Source organism: Salvelinus fontinalis, chromosome 2 (assembly GCF_029448725.1).
Source record: "Salvelinus fontinalis isolate EN_2023a chromosome 2, ASM2944872v1, whole genome shotgun sequence".
NCBI lineage: Eukaryota > Metazoa > Chordata > Actinopteri > Salmoniformes > Salmonidae > Salvelinus > Salvelinus fontinalis.
The window spans coordinates 17,739,732-17,763,555 of NC_074666.1; the positions used below are offsets into that span (position 1 = coordinate 17,739,732).

At 45.0% G+C, this 23,824-nt stretch overlaps 1 protein-coding gene across 1 annotated transcript in view; it reads right to left on the bottom strand.

Moving 5' to 3' along the window:
* Window positions 1–17,172, bottom strand: part of LOC129813098 (netrin receptor DCC-like) — an 82,160-nt gene extending 64,988 nt beyond the window's left edge. The window contains exons 1-3 of the mRNA XM_055865283.1: window positions 16,128–17,172; window positions 6,559–6,791; window positions 5,732–5,848 (exon numbers count right to left, since the gene is read on the bottom strand). Coding sequence (XP_055721258.1) covers window positions 5,732–5,848; window positions 6,559–6,791; window positions 16,128–16,318 — 541 coding nt within the window. The 5' untranslated portion in view covers window positions 16,319–17,172. The remainder of the gene's footprint in view (window positions 1–5,731; window positions 5,849–6,558; window positions 6,792–16,127) is intronic.
* Between the last annotated feature and the right edge of the window lie 6,652 nt (window positions 17,173–23,824).

Genomic DNA, 23,824 nt, shown 5'->3' on the forward strand with positions numbered 1-23,824 from the left:
AACTACAGACTTAGTTAGTCACGATGCACAGCTATCTGAACTACGGACTTAGTTAGTCACGATGCACAACTATCTGAACTATGGACTTAGTTAGATCTGAATGCTCTTCCTTTCATAACACCCTCCTTTGTCCTTTGACACCCTCCTTTGGCACCCTCCTTTGTCCTTTGGCACCCTCCTTTGGCACCCTCCCTTGTCCTTTGACACCCTCCTTTGGCACCCTCCTTTGTCCTTTGGCACCCTCCTTTGGCACCCTCCCTTGTCCTTTGGCACCCTCCTTTGGCACCCTCCTTTGTACTGTGGCACCCTACTTTGGCACTCTCCTTTGGCACCCTCTTTTGTCCTTTGGCACCCTCCTTTGTCACCCTTCTTTGTACTTTGGCACCCTCCTTTGGCACCCTCCTTTGTACTGTGGCACCCTACTTTGGCACTCTCCTTTGGCACCCTCTTTTGTCCTTTGGCACCCTCCTTTGTCACCCTTCTTTGTACTTTGGCACCCTCCTTTGCCCTTTGGCACCCTCTTTTGTCCTTTGACACCTTCCTTTGTCCTTTGGCACCCTCCGTTGTCACCCTTCTTTGTACTTTGGCACCCTCCTTTGGCACCCTCTTTTGTCCTTTGACACCCTCCTTTGGCACCCTCCTTTGTCCTTTGGCACCCTCCTTTGTCCTTTGACACTCTCCTTTGGCACCCTTCTTTGTCCTTTGACACCCTCCTTTGTCCTTTGGCACCCTCCTTTGTCACCCTTCTTTGTACTTTGGCACCCTCCTTTGGCACCCTCTTTTGTCCTTTGACACCCTCCTTTGGCACCCTCCTTTGTCCTTTGGCACCCTCCTTTGTCCTTTGACACTCTCCTTTGGCACCCTTCTTTGTCCTTTGGCACCCTCCTTTGTCCTTTGGCACCCTCCTTTGTCCTTTGGCACCCTCCTTTGTCCTTTGGCACCCTCCTTTGGAACCCTCCTTTGTCCTTTGACACTCTCCTTTGGCACCCTCATTTGGCACCCTCCTTTGTCCTTTGGCACCCTCCTTTGTCCTTTGGCACCCTCCTTTGTCCTTTGGCACCCTCCTTTGGAACCCTCCTTTGTCCTTTGACACTCTCCTTTGGCACCCTCCTTTGTCCTTTGTCACCCTCCTTTGTCCTTTGGCACCCTCCTTTGTCACCCTACTTTGTCCTTTGGCACCCTCCTTTGTCCTTTGGCACCCTCCTTTGTCCTTTGGCACCCTCCTTTGGAACCCTCCTTTGTCCTTTGACACTCTCCTTTGGCACCCTCCTTTGTCCTTTGTCACCCTCCTTTGTCCTTTGGCACCCTCCTTTGTCACCCTACTTTGTCCTGTGGCAACCTCCTTTGGCACTCTCCTTTGGCACCCTCCTTTGCACCCTTCTTTGTCCTTTGGCACCCTCCTTTGGCACCCTCCTTTGTTCTTTGGCACCCTCCTTTGTCCTTTGGCACCCTCCTTTGTCCTTTGGCACCCTCCTCTGGCACCCTCCTTTGGCACCCTCCTTTGTCCTTTGGCACCCTCCTCTGGCACCCTCCTTTGGCACCCTCCTATGTCCTTTGGCACCCTCCTTTGGCACCCTCCTTTGTCCTTTGGCACCCTATTTCCTTTTGTAGTGCACTAATCTGACCAGGGCCAAACGTAGTGTACTGTATAGGGCAAAGGATGTCATTTGAGACACATCTTGCGTCTAAAGAACGAGTCACATTACAGCACACTAACTAACGATACCTACTAATTAGGTTCCTATTAGTGAATAAAGCGCAAACAGACAGAAGGATATTCAACTATCTACACAAATAATAATCATAATCAAACAATCCTGATAATTCAAAAGCAGCATCTTCTAACAGGAACCCCTGGCTGGTGAACGAAGCCAAACTGAAATCTATTCCACTTGTTCTCCTTAGCTCCTTCTTGACGATGAGAGAGAGAGACGAGAGGCAGTGGTAATATATGCAGTACCCTGCAGTTCTTCTCTGAGTGCGAGACGGTGCCTACAGTAGCCTAGCAGCGGTAACCACTAAGCACTACTGAGCATGCCCACTGGGACCCAGGTAGGTGAAGGGGGATGGAAGTGAACCAGGAAAATCATCATATTACCCCGGAGTAGACGGGGCCTAACCGCTCCACACCCTTCCTCACCTTTCCTCAATCCTCCTCACCCCTCCTTAACCCTCCTCACCCCTCCTCACCCTTCCTCAACCCTCCTCACCCCTCCTCAACCCTCCTCACCCCTCCTTAACCCTCCTCACCCCTCCTTAACCCTCCTCACCCCTCCTCACCCCTCCTCAATTCTCCTCACCCTTCCTCACCTCTCCTCAATCCTCCTCAGCCCTCCTCATCCTCCTCACCCCTCCTCACCCCTCCTTACCCCTCTTCACCCCTCCTCACCCCTCCTTAACCCTCCTCACCCCTCCTCACCCCTCCTCACCTCTCCTCAATTCTCCTCACCCCTCCGTAACCCTCCTCACCCCTCCTCACCCTCCTCAATACTCCTCACCCCTCCTTAACCCTCCTCACCCCTCCTTAACCCTCCTCAACCCTCCTCACCACTCCTCACCTCTCCTCAACCCTCCTCACCTCTTCTCAACCCTCCTCACCTCTCCTCACCCCTCCTTATCCCTCCTCAACCCACATTACCTCTCCTCAACTTGCCTCACCCCTCTGATGGGAAGGATAAGGAAGGTTGAAGGGGTGGGGTGAGGAGGGGGGGTGAGGAGGAGGGGGGGTGAGGGGGGTTGAGGAGGGGGGGTGTGATTGATGGGGATGTGCTGAATGCAGAGTAGAGTCTCTCCCTCTCTCAATTGAATTCAAAGGGCTTTTTTGGCATGGGAAACATGTCTCCCTCTCCCTCTCTCTCTCGGTCTCTGTCTCCCTAGGGAGTCTGAGATGTGAGGAGGCCCTTCCTTCTCTCTCTGTCTCTGTCCCACTAGGGATCCGAAGATGTGGAGGCTTTCATGTGACTACTGGAGAGAAGAGAGGTGAAGGATGAAAAGAGAGGGAAGAACAGGGGCAGAGAAGAGAGAGGAAAGAGAGAGAGAGAGAGAGAGATGTCTGGTAATTACCCAATGTGCTACTAACAGAGAAGGAGGGAGAGGAAGATGTCAAGGAGATTGATGTTCCAAGATGGCGTAGCAGTCGGACGTATGTTTGTCTTGTCCCGTGTTAATTAGTCTGTAAATATTCTGTTTTTTTTTTTTTTTTCGTATATATTTTAATTTCACTTTCCATCTACAAACTAAATATACTTTTCTGCAACTCGCCTCACCCAATGCGGTACCGATCTGCATTTTTTTTTATACCTTATAACTGGAACCTCCATCAGCAGCTAACTAGCTACTAGCTACTAGTCATTGTTAGCCATTTCTAGCGGTCTTCACCTTTAGCTCGGACACCAGCGAGCTTTAGCTCAGACAATTACCTGCCAGTCTGCACAGCGCGATATCAACCCACAGCATATCGGACTGCTTTTCTCCACCGCATCACCGGATTCCTGATGCAAGCTCGAGACCATTAACACCAGATCATCGCAGCCAGCTGCAACCGAGTGGCTACTGCTAGCTAGCTGCAACCGAGTGGCTATTGCTAGCTAGCTGCAACCGAGTGGCTACTGCCAGCTAGCTGCAACCGAGTGGCTACTGCTAGCTAGCTGCAACCGAGTGGCTACTGCTAGCTAGCTGCAACCGAGTGGCTACTGCTAGCTAGCTGCAACCGAGTGGCTACTGCCAGCTAGCTGCAACCGAGTGGCTACTGCCAGCTAGCTGCAACCGAGTGGCTACTGCTAGCTAGCTGCAACCGAGTGGCTACTGCTAGCTAGCTGCAACCGAGTGGCTACTGCTAGCTAGCTGCAACCGAGTGGCTACTGCTAGCTAGCTGCAACCGAGTGGCTACTGCTAGCTAGCTGCAACCGAGTGGCTACTGCCAGCTAGCTGCAACCGAGTGGCTACTGCTAGCTAGCTGCAACCGAGTGGCTACTGCTAGCTAGCTGCAACCGAGTGGCTACTGCTAGCTAGCTGCAACCAAGTGGCTACTGCTAGCTAGCTGCAACCGAGTGGCTACTGCTGGCTAACGCCTCTGTCCCGAAGCAAGCACCAGTTAGCCTTGAGCTAGCCTTGAGCTAGGCCCATCTCCCGGCCAGCCGACGGAGTATACCAGCTAATTATTGGGCTACAATACCTCTTTTGCCAATTAGCCTGGACCCTTTATTGACGACACGGAGCCCCGCCGATCCATCATGACTGGTCTGCCGACGTAATTGTCCGATGTGGTTTCAACAGGCTTTTCCGTTGCGATATTGCTAAAGACCCATCTGCTAGCCCTGGCGTGCTAGCTTCCTGAACACCGTGTCTCTGGCTACAGGTTATCTACAAGTCTCTGCTAGGTAAAGCCCCGCCTTATCTCAGCTCACTGGTCACCATAGCAGCACCCACTCGTAGCACGCGCTCCAGCAGGTATATCTCACTGGTCACCCCTAATGCCAATTCCTCCTTTGGTCGCCTTTCCTTCCAGTTCTCTGCTGCCAATGACTGGAACGAACTGCAAAAATCACTGAAGCCGGAGACTCATATCTCCCTCACTAGCTTTAAGCACCAGCTGTCAGAGCAGCTCACAGATCACTGCAACTGTGCATAGCCCATCTGTAAACAGCCCATCTATCTACCTCATCCCCATACTGTATTTATTTATCTTGCTCCTTTGCACCCCGGTATCTCTACTTGCACATTCATCTTCTGCAGATCTACCATTCCAGTGTTTAATTGCTATATTATAATTACTTCGCCACTATGGCCTATTTATTGCCTTAACTCCCTTATCTTACCTCATTTGCACTCACTGTATATAGACTTTTTTTCTTCTTTTTTTTCTACTGTATTATTGACTGTATGTTTTGTTTATTCCATGTGTAACTCTGTGTTGTTGTATGTGTCAAACTGCTTTGCTTTATCTTGGCCAGGTCGCAGTTGCAAATGAGAACTTGTTCTCAACTGGCATACCTGGTTAAATAAAGGTAAAATAGAAAAATAAATAAGCACCATCTGTCAGAGCAGCTCACAGATCACTGCACCTGTACACAGCCTATCTGTAAATAGCCCATCCAACTACCTCATCACCATATTGTTATTTATTTTTTTGCTCCTTTGCACCCCAGTATCTCTACTTGCACATCATCATCTGCACATCTATCACTCCAGTTAATGTTGAATTGTAATTATTTCGCCACTATGGCCTATTTATTGCCTTACCTCTCTAATCTTACTACATTTGCACACACTGCACATATATTTTTTATTATGTTATTGACTGTACGCTTGTTTGTTTATGTGTCACTATGTGTTGTTGTATGTGTCACACTGCTTTGCTTTATCTTGGCCAGGTCGCAGTTGTAAATGAGAACTTGTTCTCAACTGGCCTCCCTGGTTAAATAAAGGTGAAATAAAAAGAAAAATCAACAGAGGAGGGATGGAGGAGGAAAAAGAGGAGGACGGGAGGATGGAGGAGGAAGGACAGCCTACTCAAAGTGTGAGCAGGATGGCTGACAGCCAGACAACAACTATTTGGGAAGATGTTCTTTTATTATTATTTATTATTTTATTGAACCTTTATTTAACTAGACAAGTCAGTTAAGAACAAATTCTTATTTTGCAATGACGGCCTACCCCGGGGCCATACCCTCCCTTAACCCGGACAACGCTGGGCCAATTGTGCACCACCCTACGGGATGTGGACACTTACGGGTGTTGCTGGGCTGAGAGTCCATGGGGATCATTAGCTTGGTACGTGTTGCCCTCCGGGCAGCTAGGGAGCGCTCTAACGTAGAGATGCAGCTGGAAGCCTCGTCATTGTCCACACCTAGAACATAAATGGATCGTACCGTGTTAATATTCTGCTGATGTATTACTAGTCAGGGCTCCGTCGCAAAATCTATTGTTATATCGATGAGATTTCACCTCACTATAACAGAACAAATAGATACAGATTAACCAAAGACAAACATTCACCAGCAGCAACCCAAGGCGAGGAAAATAAAAAGCATAGAATTGTTTTCACGCCAGATGGTTGTATACTCTATATTAACTTGTTCCTCTGAATAGTCCTTCACATCTGGATAAGAAATCAATAGTCTACAATTTATTCATAGAATATTCATGAATTCCCATCAGAGAGACTAAACTTGTTACTGACAACTTTAGTTAAGAGCTACGTTTCAATAGATGAAGATGAAGATGACGATAGAAGCAAGCTGCTTTCCCCCTCTATTGTTGAAGTCTTTCTCTACAAAACCAATCAGTAGTAGATGTGTTGGTGGACTGGATAACAACACATCTGCAGTGAACATAAAAAAAATCTAAAAAAACATTCCTTTTCTAATCTCTTATTTTTATCCAAGATTCTGTTCCAAGGTTCTGTTCCAAGGTTCTGTTCCAAGGTTCTGTTCCAAGGTTCTGTTCCAAGGTTCTGTTTCAAGATTCTGTTCCAAGGTTCTGTTCCAAGGTTCTGTTCCAAGACATTCCACAACATCCTTCCTGTCATTAACATCACTGCCATCCATGAAGTCTTACCTGAGTGGCTGCTCTTGCTTCCCATCTGACTCTCTGATTGGCTGTGACTGACAGACTGAGACCGGATTTCCTGGATGGAACCCTGGATGGGCGAATCACATCCAGAGGGGGCGGCACTGGCAGGCTTCTCAATGTTCTTCAGTTCCATCTCCTCATGATGGATCCACAGGTCTGGAGGTCTCAGGTCCTTCTGACTACCTTTTCGCTTCCCTGTACTGTGAGTGGCACGCTTCCTATAGAGGGGAGGGAGAAGGAGAAGGAGAAGGAGATGGAGAAGGAGGGAGATGGAGGAGGAGAGGAAGCAGAGGAGAGGAAGCGGAGGAGAGGAGGCAGAGGAGAGGAGGGAGATCGCGAGGAGGAGAGGTTATTAAGAAACAAGTAAATACTTCTGACTACCTTTCCCTCTCCCTGTACTGTGGGTGGCACACTTCCTATAGAGGAGAGGGAGAAGAGAGAGATAGAAAGAGAGAAAGACAAAGGCAGAGATGTAGAAAGAGAGATAGACAAAGAGAGATAGAAAGAGAGAAAGACAGAGGGAGGAAGACAGAGAGATAGAAAGAGAGAAAGACAGAGGGAGGAAGACAGAGAGATAGAAAGAGAGAAAGAGAGGGAGGAAGACAGAGAGATAGAAAGAGAGAAAGACAAAGAGAGAGGAAGAAAGAGAGAAAGACAGAGGGAGGAAGACGGAGAGATAGAAAGAGAGAAAGACAGAGGGAGGAAGACAGAGAGATAGAAAGAGAGAAAGACAGAGGGAGGAAGACGGAGAGATAGAAAGAGAGAAAGACAAAGAGAGAGAGGAAGAAAGAGAGAAAGATCTCTCTGTAGGTGATAGCTTTGTTGTGGAAGGTTTGGGAATCGCTTCCTTTTAGGTGGTTGTAGAAATTAACGTCTCTTTTATGGATTTTGATAATTAGCGGGTATCGGCCTAACTCTGCTCTGCATGCATTATTTGGTGTTTTACGTTGTTAACTTCTTGCCTTGTCTCTCAGATCGTTCACTGCTTTGTGGAAGTTACCTGTGGCGCTGATGTTAAAAGACTTTGCCTCTCTCTCTCTCTCTCTTCCTTTCTCCTCTAAATGTACACCTCCCTCTATTCTTCCTCTCCCTCTCTCCCCACCCCGCTAAATGTACACCTCCCTCTATTCTTCCTCTCCCCCCACCCCGCTAAATGTACACCTCCCTCTATTCTTCCTCTCCCTCTGCTCCCCCACCCCGCTAAATGTACACCTCCCTCTATTCTTCCTCTCCCTCTGCTCCCTACCCCGCTAAATGTACACCTCCCTCTATTCTTCCTCTCCCTCTGCTCCCCCACCCCCTGTGTTTCCATACCTCAAAACGCCCTTCACCTCGCATGCCCTTTATATACCCACTTAAAAATATCTGCCACCCTCTCACTTGTCAAACCCAGCTCAAAATACCATTCACGTTTTAATTACATTCACTTAATGATAAAACTGTATGAATCTCAGTGAAGGACAGAGTTTCACCACTGTGAAAATCTCTTCATTCTAATTATAGAGGCATCTCATCCCCTGTACAGGTGTGTGTGTGTGTGTGTGTGTGTGTGTGTGTGTGTGTGTGTGTGTGTGTGTGTGTGTGGGGGGGGGGGGGGGGGGGGGGGTAGCTTTAATAAACTGGCTTATTCAAGCATGGAATTAACCAAGGAATCTACTGTCAGTTATCCTCCTGCGTCTCCAACTTACAGAGAGAACGAGAAAGAGGATCTAGATAACAATCAATGTGCATTAATCAGACTGTTTAAATAGAAATATAACATGTGTTAAAACTTCTTGTCAATAGGGGGGCGCCATTTCGACTTTGTAAAAATTCGTTCCCAAATTAAACTGCCTCGTACTCAATTCTTGCTCGTACAATATGCATATTATTATTACTATTGGATGGAAAACACTCTCTAGTTTCTAAAACCGTTTGAATTATATCTGTGAGTAAAACAGAACTCAAGTTGCAGCTAACTTCCTGTCAGGAAGTGAGAAATCTGAGTATCTGAATCAGCGTAATGTCCAGAGCATGCAGGCGCTACTAGGAGACAGGCCAGTACATCAGGAGACGTGGAGGAGGCCGTAGGAGGGCAACAACCCAGCAGCAGGACCGCTACCTCCGCCTTAGTGCAAGGAGGTGCACTGCCAGCGCCATGCAAAATGACCTCCAGCAGGCCACAAATGTGCATGTGTCTGCTCAAACGGTCAGAAACAGACTGCATGAGGGTGGTATGAGGGCCCGACGTCCACAGGTGGGGGTTGTGCTTACAGCCCAACACCGTGCAGGATGTTTGGCATTTGCCAGAGAACACCAAGATTGGCAAATTCGCCACTGGCGCCCTGTGCTCTTCACAGATGAAAGCAGGTTCACACTGAGCACATGAGCACATGTGACAGACGTGACAGAGTCTGGAGAACGTGGAGAACGTTCTGCTGCCTGCAACATCCTCCAGCATGACCGGTTTGGCGATGGGTCAGTCATGGTGTGGGGTGGCATTTCTTTGTGGGGCCGCACAGCCCTCCATGTGCTCGCCAGAGGTAGCCTGACTGCCATTAGGTACCGAGATGAGATCCTCAGACCCCTTGTGAGACCATATGCTGACACATGCACATTTGTGGCCTGCTGGAGGTCATTTTGCAGGGCTCTGGCAGTGCACCTCCTTGCACTAAGGCGGAGGTACCGGTCCTGCTGCTGGGTTGTTGCCCTCCTACGGCCTCCTGCACGTCTCCTGATGTACTGGCCTGTCTCCTGGTAGCGCCTGCATGCTCTGGACACTACGTAGACAGACACAGCAAACCTTTTTGCCACAGTTCGCATTGATGTGCCATCCTGGATGAACTGCACTACCTGAGCCACTTGTGTGGGTTGTAGACTCCGTCTCATGCTACCACTAGAGTGAGAGCACCGCCAGCATTCAAAAGTGACCAAAACATCAGCCAGGAAGCATAGGAACTGAGAAGTGGTCTGTGGTCACCACCTGCAGAATCACTCCTGTTTTGGGGGGTGTCTTGCTAATTGCATATAATTTCCACCTTTTGTCTATTCCATTTGCACAACAGCATGTGAAATGTATTGTCAATCAGTGTTGCTTCCTAAGTGGACAGTTTGATTTCACAGAAGTGTGATTGACTTGGAGTTACATTGTGTTGTTTAAGTGTTCCCTTTATTTTTTTGAGCAGTGTATGTATTGTGTAATATGATGTTATCCTGTCTAGGATGAGGGTGCCGCTAGCGGCACTCCCCCCCCCCCCCCCACTGAAAAGGCAGAGCCGCGAAATAATTTTTTTTTTTTTTTTTTTTTATATTTAACTTTCACACATTAAAGTCCCATACAGCTAATGAAAGACACAGATCTTGTGAATCCAGCCAACATGTCCGATTTTTAAAATGTTTTACAGGGAAGACACAATATGTAAAGATGTACATCTATTACCTAAAAACACATTAGCATAATCCACCATCTTTTATTTGTCCACCAACACCAGTAGCTATCACCAATTCGGCTAAACTAAGATATTTATAGCCCCTAACCAAGAAAAAAACTCATCAGATGACAGTCTGATAACATATTTATGGTATGGGATAGGTTTTGTTAGAAAAAAGTGCATATTTCAGGTAGATGGCATAGGTTACAATTGCACCCACCGTCACAAATGGACTAGAACAACTACATTGAGCAACGTGTTTACCTACTTACTAATCATCAAACATTTCGTAAAAATACACAGCATACACTAATCGAAAGACACAGATCCTGTGAATACAGACAATATTTCAGATTTTCTAAGTGTCTTACAGCGAAAACACAATAAATCGTTATATTAGCATAGCACATAGCACATAGCAGCCCAGCATTGATTCTAGCCAAAGTGAGCGATAAAAGTCAACATCGCCAAAATATATTAATTTTTTCACTAACCTTCTCAGAATTCTTCAGATGACACTCCTGTAACATCATATTACACAATCCATATAGAGTTTGATCAAAAATGTTTATATTTAGCCACCAAAATCATGGTTAGACAATGTGAAATGTAGCCAAGCTGGTGAGAAAATGTCCGTGCGCCACTTAGACAGTGATCTACTCTTATACATAAATACTCATAAACGTGACAAAAAAATATAGGGTGGACAGGGATTGATAGACAATTTAATTCTTAATACAATCGCGGAATTACATTTTTTAATTTATCCTTACTTTTCAATACAGTTTGCGCCAAGCGAAGCTACGTCAAAAAACATGGCGTCCTAAGCCACTAACATTTTTCGACAGAAACACGATTTATCATAATAAAAATGTCCTACTTTGAGCTGTTCTTCCATCAGTATCTTGGGCAAAGGATCCTTTCTTGGGAGTAATCGTCTTTTGGTGGAAAGCTGTCCTCTTGCCATGTGGAAATGCCAACTGCGTTCGGGATGAACTGGAAGCGTGCCCAGCAATTCACAGCGTTTCAGAAATAAATGTCCCAAAATCGCACTAAACGGATATAAATTGCTATAAAACGCTTTAAATTAACTACCTTATGATGTTTTTAACTCCCATAACGAGTAGAAACATGACCCGAGTAATATTACTCCCTCCACTAATGCTTGGAACAGGTGCGTGTCGGTGTCCTCTAGGCGCATGACGCACCAAGAAAAGAGTGACTAGCCTCAGGGTTTTTTAATTTGTAGTGCCTGTGAACGCGCAATCGACCCCATTCAAATCGTCATCACGTAAAGGCATCCAGGGGAAGACGTAAGCAGTGTCCGTATACTCATAGCAATAACAGTGCCCTTTTAACTGACTCCAGATCAGGGGCCAAAATTTCTGAAATCTGACTCCATGTCAGGGAAATTGCTGTAGAATGGGCTCTGTTCCACTTAGAGACAAAATTTCAACTCCTATAGAAACTATAGACTGTTTTCTATCCAATAATAATAATAATATGCATATTGTACGATCAAGGATTTTGTGGGAAGCCGTTTCAAAAATTACACGATTAGCATAAATAGTCACAACAGCGCCCCCATCCTCAACAGGTTAAAGGACTGTCATCTGATTAAGTTTTGAGAAGGTTAGTGAAAAATGTAATATCTTTTGCTGGTTTATTCGCTATCGCTAACGTGCATGAATCAATGCTGCTGTGTGGTTGGCTATTGTAGTAAGCTAATATAATGCTAAATTGTGTTTTCGCTGTAAAACACTTAAAGAATCTGAAATATTGGCTGGATTCACAAGATCTTTGTCTTTCATTTGCTGTACGCTGTGTATTTTTCATAAATGTTTTATGATGAGTATTTAGGTAATTCACGTTGCTCTCTGTAGTTATTCTAGTTGCTTTGGTGAGAGTTGTGATGTTGGCTGCAATGTAAAACTATGATTTATACCTGAAATATGCACATTTTTCCAAAAGAACATGTGCTATACAATAAATATGTTATCAGACTGTCATCTGATGAAGTTGTTTCTTGGTTAGTGACTATTTATATCTTTATTTGGTCGAATTTGTGATAGCTACCTATGCAGGATTAAAATGGTGGGAAAAAAAAGTTGTGTTTTTTGCTATCATGGTTAGCTAATAGATTTACATATTGTGTCTTCCCTGTAAAACATTTAAAAAATCAGAAATGATGGCTGGATTCACAAGATGTGTATCTTTCATTTGGTGTCTTGGACTTGTGATTTCATGAACATTTTATTATATGATATCCCTGTGGCTTTAGGCTAGGCTATGCTAGTCAGCTTTTTTGATGGGGGGAGATCCCGGATATCAGACTGTTTAAATAGAAATATAACATGTGTTAACAGGATATCAGACTGTTTAAATAGAAATATAACATGTGTTAACAGGATATCAGACTGTTTAAATAGAAATATAGCATGTGTTAACAGGATATCAGACTGTTTAAATAGAAATATAACATGTGTTAACAGGATATCAGACTGTTTAAATAGAAATATAACATGTGTTAACAGGATATCAGACTGTTTAAATAGAAATATAACACGTGTTAACAGGATATCAGACTGTTTAAATAGAAATATAACATGTGTTAACAGGATATCAGACTGTTTAAATAGAAATATAACATGTGTTAACAGGATATCAGACTGTTTAAATAGAAATATAACATGTGGTAACAGGACATCAGAATGTTTAAATATAACATGTGGTAACAGGACATCAGAATGTTTAAATATAACATGTGTTAACAGGACATCAAACTGTTTAAATATAACATGTGTTAACAGGACATCAGAATGTTTAAATATAACATGTGTTAACAGGACATCAGAATGTTTAAATATAACATATGGTAACAGGACATCAGAATGTTTAAATATAACATGTGTTAACAGGACATCAGAATGTTTAAATATAACATGTGTTAACAGGACATCAGAATGTTTAAATATAACATGTGTTAACAGGATATCAGATTGTTTAAATAGAATTATAACATGTGTTAACAGGATATCAGACTGTTTAAATAGAAATATAACATGTGTTAACAGGACATCAGAATGTTTAAATATAACATGTGTTAACAGGACATCAGAATGTTTAAATATAACATGTGTTAACAGGACATCAGAATGTTTAAATATAACATGTGTTAACAGGACATCAGAATGTTTAAATATAACATGTGTTAACAGGACATCAGAATGTTTAAATATAACATGTGGTAACAGGACATCAGAATGTTTAAATATAACATGTGGTAACAGGACATCAGAATGTTTAAATATAACATGTGTTAACAGGACATCAGAATGTTTAAATATAACATGTGGTAACAGAGTGTCGCTCCTGAGCTAACGGTTTGAAATAAGAGAACGTTGTGTAAATCTACTAGCAGACCACAGAGTTCCTGTGTCTAGGGTTGCAAAGTTACCGGTAAATTACCAAAGTTATCAGAATCTTCATTAATTTTGGTAATTTAACAGGTTATCTATCTATAGCAATCTATGGTAACTTTGGTAATTTATACTTGAATAACTTAAAAAAGATATATATTTAAATATAGTATACATTTTCTAGTAGATAGACCAGATGGTTCAAGAGAAAATAGCTTAATTAATCAACAATGGCATTATTTTCAAATTATCTCCGCAACTCTTCCAGCTATTGACTTTGTTTTACAACTGCCACAAGATTGGAGCCAAAACACTGACAACAAAGACATATTGACATAGTCAAATTAATAATAAAGTATATTTCATGCTGAAACCCTCATATTAATCACCAATGGTATTCACTAAATTGATGGATTAAATTTAGGATAATGTTCTATAGCTTTGTCAATCTATTTATTTTGTTTTGAAATCATTTTATTTGATCATTTTATATAGTTTAAATGTGATAAGGCCAGACAAAGGGCCTGAGATAATTACAGATACCTGTGATAATCTGAAGTACCAAAATAGCCACTAGATGTCTTGTGAAAAATTGCATAAAATCCTTGAAAGTTACAACAATTTTGGTAGTTTACTGGTAAACATAGAAAGTTTCAACTAATATACCCTTCCTTTACAACTCTGTGTCCCGAATGGCCCCCTATTCCATTTGTAGTGCACTACTTTGACAGGGGTATGGTCCAAAGTAGTGCACTATGAAGGGAATAGTGTTCCATTTGGGATGCCGTCCTACAGAGGGAGGATATCTCCTAAAGGGGGGAGGTGGAAGGGGAAAAGGGGAGGAGGAGTGATGAGGAAGGGGAACAGGTGGAAGAGGAACAGGTGGAAGGGGAGAAGGGGAGGGGGAGTGATGAGGAAGGGAAACAGGTGGAAGGGGAGGAGGAAGGGGAACAGGTGGAAGGGGAGAAGGGGAGGGGGAGTGATGAGGAAGGGGAACAGGTGGAAGGGGAGGAGGAAGGGGAACAGGTGGAAGGGGAGAAGGGGAGGGGGAGTGATGTGGAAGGGGAGAAGGGGAGGAGGAAGGGGAACAGGTGGAAGGGAGAAGGGGAGGGGGAGTGATGAGGAAGGGGAACAGGTGGAAGGGGAGGAGGAAGGGGAACAGGTGGAAGGGGAGAAGGGGAGGGGGAGTGATGAGGAAGGGGAGAAGGGGAGGAGGAAGGGGAACAGGTGGAAGAGGAACAGGTGGAAGGGGAGAAGGGGAGGGGGAGTGATGAGGAAGGGGAGAAGGGGAGGAGGAAGGGGAACAGGTGGAAGGGGAGGGGGAGTGATGAGGAAGGGGAACAGGTGGAAGAGGAACAGGTGGAAGGGGAGAAGGGGAGGGGGAGTGATGAGGAAGGGGAACAGGTGGAAGGGGAGGAGGAAGGGGAACAGGTGGAAGGGGAGAAGGGGAGGGGGAGTGATGAGGAAGGGGAGCAGGGGAGGAGGAAGGGGCACAGGTGGAAGGGGAGAAGGGGAGGGGGAAGGGGCACAGGTGGAAGGGGAGAAGGGGAGGGGGAGTGATGAGGAAGGGGAGCAGGTGGAAGGGGAACAGGGGAGGGGGAGTGATGAGGAAGGGGAACAGGTGGAAGGGGAGAAGGGGAGGAGGAAGGGGAACAGGTGGAAGGGGAACAGGTGGAAGGGGAACAGGTGGAAGGGGAGAAGGGGAGGAGGAAGGGGCACAGGTGGAAGGGGAGTGAGGAGGAAGGGGAACAGGTGGAAGGGGAGTGAGGAGGGGGAGTGAGGAGGAAGGGGAGTGAGGAGGAAGGGGAGTGAGGAGGGGGAGTGAGGAGGAAGGGGAGTGAGGAGGGGGAGTGAGGAGGAAGGGGAGTGAGGAGGGGGAGTGAGGAGGAAGGGGAGTGAGGAGGGGGAGTGAGGAGGAAGGGGAACAGGAGGAAGGGGAACAGGTGGAAGGGGAGTGAGGAGGGGGAGTGAGGAGGAAGGGGAGTGAGGAGGGGGAGTGAGGAGGAAGGGGAACAGGTGGAAGGGGAACAGGTGGAAGGGGAGAAGGGGAGGGGGAGTGATGAGGAAGGGGAGCAGGTGGAAGGGGAACAGGGGAGGGGGAGTGATGAGGAAGGGGAACAGGTGGAAGGGGAGAAGGGGAAGGGGAGTGATGAGGAAGGGGAACAGGTGGAAGGGGAACAGGGGAGGGGGAGTGATGAGGAAGGGGAACAGGTGGAAGGGGAGAAGGGGAGGAGGAAGGGGAACAGGTGGAAGGGGAGTGAGGAGGAAGGGGAACAGGTGGAAGGGGAGTGAGGAGGAAGGGGAACAGGTGGAAGGGGAGTGAGGAGGAAGGGGAACAGGTGGAAGGGGAGTGAGGAGGGGGAGTGAGGAGGAAGGGGAGTGAGGAGGGGGAGTGAGGAGGAAGGGGAACAGGTGGAAGGGGAACAGGTGGAAGGGGAGAAGGGGAGGGGGAGTGATGAGGAAGGGGAACAGGTGGAAGGGGAACAGGTGGAAGGGGAGTGAGGAGGAAGGGGAGTGATGAGGAAGGGGAGAAGGGGAGGGGAAGTGATGAGGAAGGGGAACAGGTGGAAGGGGAACAAGTGGAAGGGAGAAGGGGAGGGGGAGTGATGAGGAAGGGGAACAGGTGGAAGGGGAGTGAGGTGGAAGGGGAACAGGTGGAAGGGGAGTGAGGAGGAAGGGGAACAGGTGGAAGGGGAGAAGAGGATGAAGAGGCAATCCAACTCACTTTCTTTGTTGTGCGGACGAGCGCCTGGTGCATATGAGCGCTACTATGATGACCACTACCACGGTAACGGCTCCCACGGAGACCACGATGATGACCAGGAGGTTGCTGTTCTTCTGGGGCGTCACACTGCCGTGGGGAGGACGCATCTGACCAATGTCTGGAATTACAACAGGGACAGGAAATAGGAACATCTGACCAATGTCTGAAATACAACAGGGACAGGAAATAGAAACATATGACCAATGTCTGAATTACAACAGGGACAGGAAATAGGAACATCTGACCATTGTCTGAATTACAACAGGGACAGGAAATAGGAACTTCAAATGAGCGTAAAACATTTTATATTCTAATGACAACATTTAATTAATGCAAATTACACATAAGTCATTCATTTCATATGATGCTCACACAGTATCCCTTCAGATTAGGTACAGAGTTTATGAATGCACAGCTGGGGAATTATATGATCCTTAACTTGATGCTTGAAAAGACTGTCCAACGAGTTTCCAATACAACCCACTGGAGAAATGTATATTTCCTTCCTCAATTCCTTTCTACATCTCTCGTTCTCTAAATACATGTTGGCCCTGTGATGAAAGGCTGGAAAACTCTATTTCTCCGGTCCTGAGCTTTGAACAGCTGACGAGCCCCAAGGAACACTACATCATGATCAAGGATCAACCACTCTGTTCTCTATGCCAAAACTATTTCCACTCATTCACAACAATGGACCTCCTCCCCCCCTTGTCTCGCTAGAGAGAAACATACTTCAACATAGCTATTGTACATAGTTAAAGTGGCAATCTGGGATTACTTATTTGGTACATCAATTTTTGGGGATTTTTAAAGTAATGACTGATGAAAAGTGTTGGCGCGACTCCTTTGTTGTTGTTTAAATCCCAGATTCCCCCTTTAAGTGTGTTCCTCTACAGAGAGAGAGAGAGAGAGAGAGAGAGAGAGAGAGAGAGAGAGAGAGAGAGAGAGAGAGAGAGAGAGAGAGAGAGACAGAGAGAGAGAGAGAGAGAGACAGAGCGACAGAGAGACAGAGCGAGCGAGAGAGAGAGAGACAGAGAGACAGACAGAGGATGCAATGTGAACGGCTTGACAATAGTTAATGAATGAGACCTGCACCCTGTAGCCCGTGTCTGTGAAAGAGGGTATGCTAATGCTATTGCTAATAGTATAATGAACTCTGTGGCAAAGATGCTAATGTTAAAGCTAATGCTAAAATCTGTCGATGTATCCTTGAGCAAGGTGCTAAAACTTAATTTGCTCCAGGGGTGCTGTTCTACTATGGCTGACCTTGTAAAACAACACATTCCCCTGCACCTATCCGGTGTATGTGACAATAAAACATGCACAGTATATATATATATATATATTTTGTATTATTGTACAAAGCTAGTACAATGGTTTAATGGACTCTGTGGAAGATGCTATTGTTAATGCTAACGCTAATGGTATTATGCTAATGTTGATGTGATTGCTAATAGAATATACTAATGTTAATGATCATGCTAATAATAATAAGCTAATGGTATATGCTAACGGTCAGTACAGTATTGTTGTCAGAGCAGACGAGGCCCTCCCTGTTCCCCGGTCAGCACAGTATCGTTGTCAGAGCAGACGAGGCCCTCTCTGCTTCCCCGGTCAGTACGGTATCGTTGTCAGAGCAGACGAGGCCCTCTCTGCTTCCCCGGTCGGTGCAGTATCATTGTCAGAGCAGACGAGGCCCTCTCTGCTTCCCCGGTCAGTACAGTATCGTTGTCAGAGCAGACGAGGCCCTCTCTTCTTCCCCGGTCGGTGCAGTATCGTTGTCAGAGCAGACGAGGCCCTCTCTGCTTCCCCGGTCAGTACAGTATCGTTGTCAGAGCAGACGAGGCCCTCTCTGCTTCCCCGGTCAGCACGGTATCGTTGTCAGAGCAGACGAGGCCCTCTCTGCTTCCCCGGTCAGTACGGTATCGTTGTCAGAGCAGACGAGGCCCTCTCTGCTTCCCCGGTCGGTGCAGTATCATTGTCAGAGCAGACGAGGCCCTCTCTGCTTCCCCGGTCAGTACAGTATCGTTGTCAGAGCAGACGAGGCCCTCTCTGCTTCCCCGGTCGGTGCAGTATCGTTGTCAGAGCAGACGAGGCCCTCTCTGCTTCCCCGGTCAGTACGGTATCGTTGTCAGAGCAGACGAGGCCCTCTCTGCTTCCCCGGTCAGTACAGTATCGTTGTCAGAGCAGACGAGGCCCTCTCTGCTTCCGCGGGTCGGTGCAGTATCGTTGTCAGAGCAGGCGAGGCCCTCTCTGCTTCCCCGGTCAGTACGGTATCGTTGTCAGAGCAGACGAGGCCCTCTCTGCTTCCGCGGTCAGTACCAGCCTCCACTACACTCTGAATTAATGAGTTAATTTATGATGCCGCTTGAACAGACAGATTGCTGATAGGTGGTATTGGATTGCACCAGCCGCTCAACCGTTTGTGTGTGTGTGTGTGTGTGTGTGTGTGTGTGTGTGTGTGTGTGTGTGCGTGCGTGCGTGCGTGTGTGCGTGTGTGTGCGCGTGTGCGTTCCAAATGCCCTGTTTCGTGCGTGTGTGGGTTCCTTTCAACTCCAAACGGCCTGGGGAAAATACCAAGAGCAACGCAACTAGACAAATTGAGAGAGTTTTGTGATGTGTGTGTATATTGTGATGTGTGTGTATTGTGATGTGTGTGTATTGTGATGTGTGTGTATATTGTGATGTGTGTGTATATTGTGATGTGTGTGTATATTGTGATGTGTGTGTATATTGTGATGTGTGTGTATATTGTGATGTGTATGTATATTGTGATGTGTGTGTATATTTTGATGTGTGTGTACATTGTGTGTGTACATTGTGTGTGTGTATTGTGATGTGTGTGTATATTGTGATGTGTGTGTATATTGTGATGTGTGTATATTGTGATGTGTGTGTATATTTTGATGTGTGTGTATATTGTGATGTGTGTATATTGTGATGTGTGTGTATTGTGATGTGTGTGTATATTGTGATGTGTGTGTTTTGTGATGTGTGTGTATATTGTGATGTGTGTATATTGTGATGTGTGTATATTGTGATGTGTGTGTATTGTGATGTGTGTGTATATTTTGATGTGTGTGTATATTGTGTGTGTGTATTGTGATGTGTGTGTATTGTGATGTGTGTGTATATTGTGATGTGTGTATATTGTGATGTGTGTGTATATTGTGATGTGTGTGTATTGTGATGTGTGTGTATATTGTGATGTGTGTGTATATTGTGATGTGTGTATATATTTTGATGTGTGTGTATATTGTGATGTGTGTATATTGTGATGTGTGTGTATATTGTGATGTGTGTGTGTATTGTGATGTGTGTGTGTATTGTGATGTGTGTGTATATTGTGATGTGTGTGTATATTGTGATGTGTGTGTGTATTGTGATGTGTGTGTGTATTGTGATGTGTGTGTATATTGTGATGTGTGTGTATATTGTGATGTGTGTGTATATTGTGATGTGTGTGTATATTGTGATGTGTGTGTATATTGTGATGTGTGTATATTGTGATGTGTGTGTATATTGTGATGTGTGTATATTGTGATGTGTGTATATTGTGATGTGTGTGTATATTGTGATGTGTGTGTATTGTGATGTGTGTGTATATTGTGATGTGTGTGTATATTGTGATGTGTGTATATATTTTGATGTGTGTGTATATTGTGATGTGTGTATATTGTGATGTGTGTGTATATTGTGATGTGTGTGTGTATTGTGATGTGTGTGTGTATTGTGATGTGTGTGTATATTGTGATGTGTGTGTATATTGTGATGTGTGTGTATATTGTGATGTGTGTGTATATTGTGATGTGTGTGTATATTGTGATGTGTGTATATTGTGATGTGTGTGTATATTGTGATGTGTGTATATTGTGATGTGTGTGTATATTGTGATGTGTGTATATTGTGATGTGTGTATATTGTGATGTGTGTGTATATTGTGATGTGTGTGTATATTGTGATGTGTGTGTATATTGTGATGTGTGTGTATATTGTGATGTGTGTATATTGTGATGTGTGTGTATATTGTGATGTGTGTGTATATTGTGATGTGTGTGTATATTGTGATGTGTGTGTATATTGTGATGTGTGTGTATATTGTGATGTGTGTGTATATTGTGATGTGTGTGTATATTGTGATGTGTGTATATATTGTGATGTGTGTGTATATTGTGATGTGTGTGTATATTGTGATGTGTGTGTATTGTGATGTGTGTGTATATTGTGATGTGTGTGTATATTGTGATGTGTGTGTATATTGTGATGTGTGTGTATATTGTGATGTGTGTGTATATTGTGATGTGTGTGTATATTGTGATGTGTATGTATATTGTGATGTGTGTGTATATTTTGATGTGTGTGTACATTGTGTGTGTACATTGTGTGTGTGTATTGTGATGTGTGTGTATATTGTGATGTGTGTGTATATTGTGATGTGTGTATATTGTGATGTGTGTGTATATTTTGATGTGTGTGTATATTGTGATGTGTGTATATTGTGATGTGTGTGTATTGTGATGTGTGTGTATATTGTGATGTGTGTGTTTTGTGATGTGTGTGTATATTGTGATGTGTGTATATTGTGATGTGTGTATATTGTGATGTGTGTGTATTGTGATGTGTGTGTATATTTTGATGTGTGTGTATATTGTGTGTGTGTATTGTGATGTGTGTGTATTGTGATGTGTGTGTATATTGTGATGTGTGTATATTGTGATGTGTGTGTATATTGTGATGTGTGTGTATTGTGATGTGTGTGTATATTGTGATGTGTGTGTATATTGTGATGTGTGTATATATTTTGATGTGTGTGTATATTGTGATGTGTGTATATTGTGATGTGTGTGTATATTGTGATGTGTGTGTGTATTGTGATGTGTGTGTGTATTGTGATGTGTGTGTATATTGTGATGTGTGTGTATATTGTGATGTGTGTGTGTATTGTGATGTGTGTGTGTATTGTGATGTGTGTGTGTATTGTGATGTGTGTGTATATTGTGATGTGTGTGTATATTGTGATGTGTGTGTATATTGTGATGTGTGTGTATATTGTGATGTGTGTGTATATTGTGATGTGTGTATATTGTGATGTGTGTGTATATTGTGATGTGTGTATATTGTGATGTGTGTATATTGTGATGTGTGTGTATATTGTGATGTGTGTGTATTGTGATGTGTGTGTATATTGTGATGTGTGTGTATATTGTGATGTGTGTATATATTTTGATGTGTGTGTATATTGTGATGTGTGTATATTGTGATGTGTGTGTATATTGTGATGTGTGTGTGTATTGTGATGTGTGTGTGTATTGTGATGTGTGTGTATATTGTGATGTGTGTGTATATTGTGATGTGTGTGTATATTGTGATGTGTGTGTATATTGTGATGTGTGTGTATATTGTGATGTGTGTATATTGTGATGTGTGTGTATATTGTGATGTGTGTATATTGTGATGTGTGTGTATATTGTGATGTGTGTATATTGTGATGTGTGTATATTGTGATGTGTGTGTATATTGTGATGTGTGTGTATATTGTGATGTGTGTGTATATTGTGATGTGTGTGTATATTGTGATGTGTGTATATTGTGATGTGTGTGTATATTGTGATGTGTGTGTATATTGTGATGTGTGTGTATATTGTGATGTGTGTGTATATTGTGATGTGTGTGTATATTGTGATGTGTGTGTATATTGTGATGTGTGTGTATATTGTGATGTGTGTATATATTGTGATGTGTGTGTATATTGTGATGTGTGTGTATATTGTGATGTGTGTGTATTGTGATGTGTGTGTATATTGTGATGTGTGTGTATATTGTGATGTGTGTGTATATTGTGATGTGTGTGTATATTGTGATGTGTGTGTATATTGTGATGTGTGTATATTGTGATGTGTGTATATTGTGATGTGTGTGTATTGTGATGTGTGTGTAGTGCTTCCTCTGAGTGTTGTGTTTTCTCTCCTCATGTTCAGGGGGAAAGTTTATAGGATTGATTCACTGTGGTGTCTCCACGCCACACACACACACACACACACACACACACACAGACACACACACACACACACACACACACACACACACACACGCACACACACGCACACACACAGCTTCTCCACCGCTACTCCACGGCTACTCCACGGCTACTCCACCGCTACTCCACGGCTTCTCCACCGCTACTCCACCGCTTCTCCACCGCTACTCCACCGCTACTCCACGGCTACTCCACCGCTACTCCACGGCTACTCCACGGCTACTCCACCGCTACTCCACCACTACTCCACCGCTACTCCACCGCTACTCCACGGCTACTCCACAGCTACTCTACGGCTACTCCACCACTACTCCACCGCTACTCCACGGCTATTCCACCGCTACTCCACGGCTACTCCCTCCAAGGTCACAGTAATGGGTGATGGAGAGTGTCATCAATCCAACCTGCCTTCTCTGCTCCCTTTTCACCGCCCGCCGTGTCAAAGAAATGACACGTCTACTGACACTTAACTCATCTGAACTCCCTTACCGAGCTTTTATGCAGCAGCCAACTCACCTCCTCTGGGTGGAGGCTGTGTCCCAAAATGACACCCTATTCCCTACATAGTGCACTACTTTAGAGCAGAGCCCTATGGAACCCTATTCCCTATATAGTGCACTACTTTAGACCAGAGCCCTATGGAACCCTATTCCCTATATAGTGCACTAATTTAGACCAGAGCCCTATGGCACCCTATTCCCTATTTAGTGCACTACTTTAGACCAGAACTCTATGGAATCCCACCATTTTCAGATGAAAAGACACCCAGACTCACGTATCGTTCTGGGTTTGGATAAACGTAGATAGAATCTTTAATGTTCTTATAAAGTATTCTAGGAGTTGGATTGTTTTATAAAACTAGCGAACGATTCAAAACTAAAACACAACTTGGCAAACAAAACATAATATCTGGATTAAACACTTCTTCTTAGAAGAGGGGCAGCCAGTAGGATTGTGGCAGCCAGTAGGATTGGGGCAGCCAGTAGGATTGTGGCAGCCAGTAGGATTGTGGCAGCCAGTAGGATTGGGGCAGGCAGTAGGATTGGGGCAGCCAGTAGGATTTTGGCAGCCAGTAGGATTGTGACAGCCAGTAGGATTGTGGCAGCCAGTAGGATTGGGGCAGCCAGTAGGATTGGGGCAGCCAGTAGGATTGTGGCAGCCAGTAGGATTGGGGCAGCCAGTAGGATTGTGGCAGCCAGTAGGATTGTGGCAGCCAGTAGGATTGGGGCAGCCAGTAGGATTGTGTCAGCCAGTAGGATTGGGGCAGCCAGTAGGATTGGGGCAGGCAGTAGGATTGGGGCAGGCAGTAGGATTGGGGCAGCCAGTAGGATTGGGGCAGGCAGTAGGATTGTGGCAGCCAGTAGGATTGGGGCAGCCAGTAGGATTGTGGCAGCCAGTAGGATTGTGGCAGCCAGTAGGATTGTGGCAGCCAGTAGGATTTTGGCAGCCAGTAGGATTGTGGCAGCCAGTAGGATTGTGGCAGCCAGTAGGATTGGGGCAGCCAGTAGGATTGGGGCAGCCAGTAGGATTGTGGCAGCCAGTAGGATTGTGGCAGCCAGTAGGATTGGGGCAGGCAGTAGGATTGGGGCAGCCAGTAGGATTTTGGCAGCCAGTAGGATTG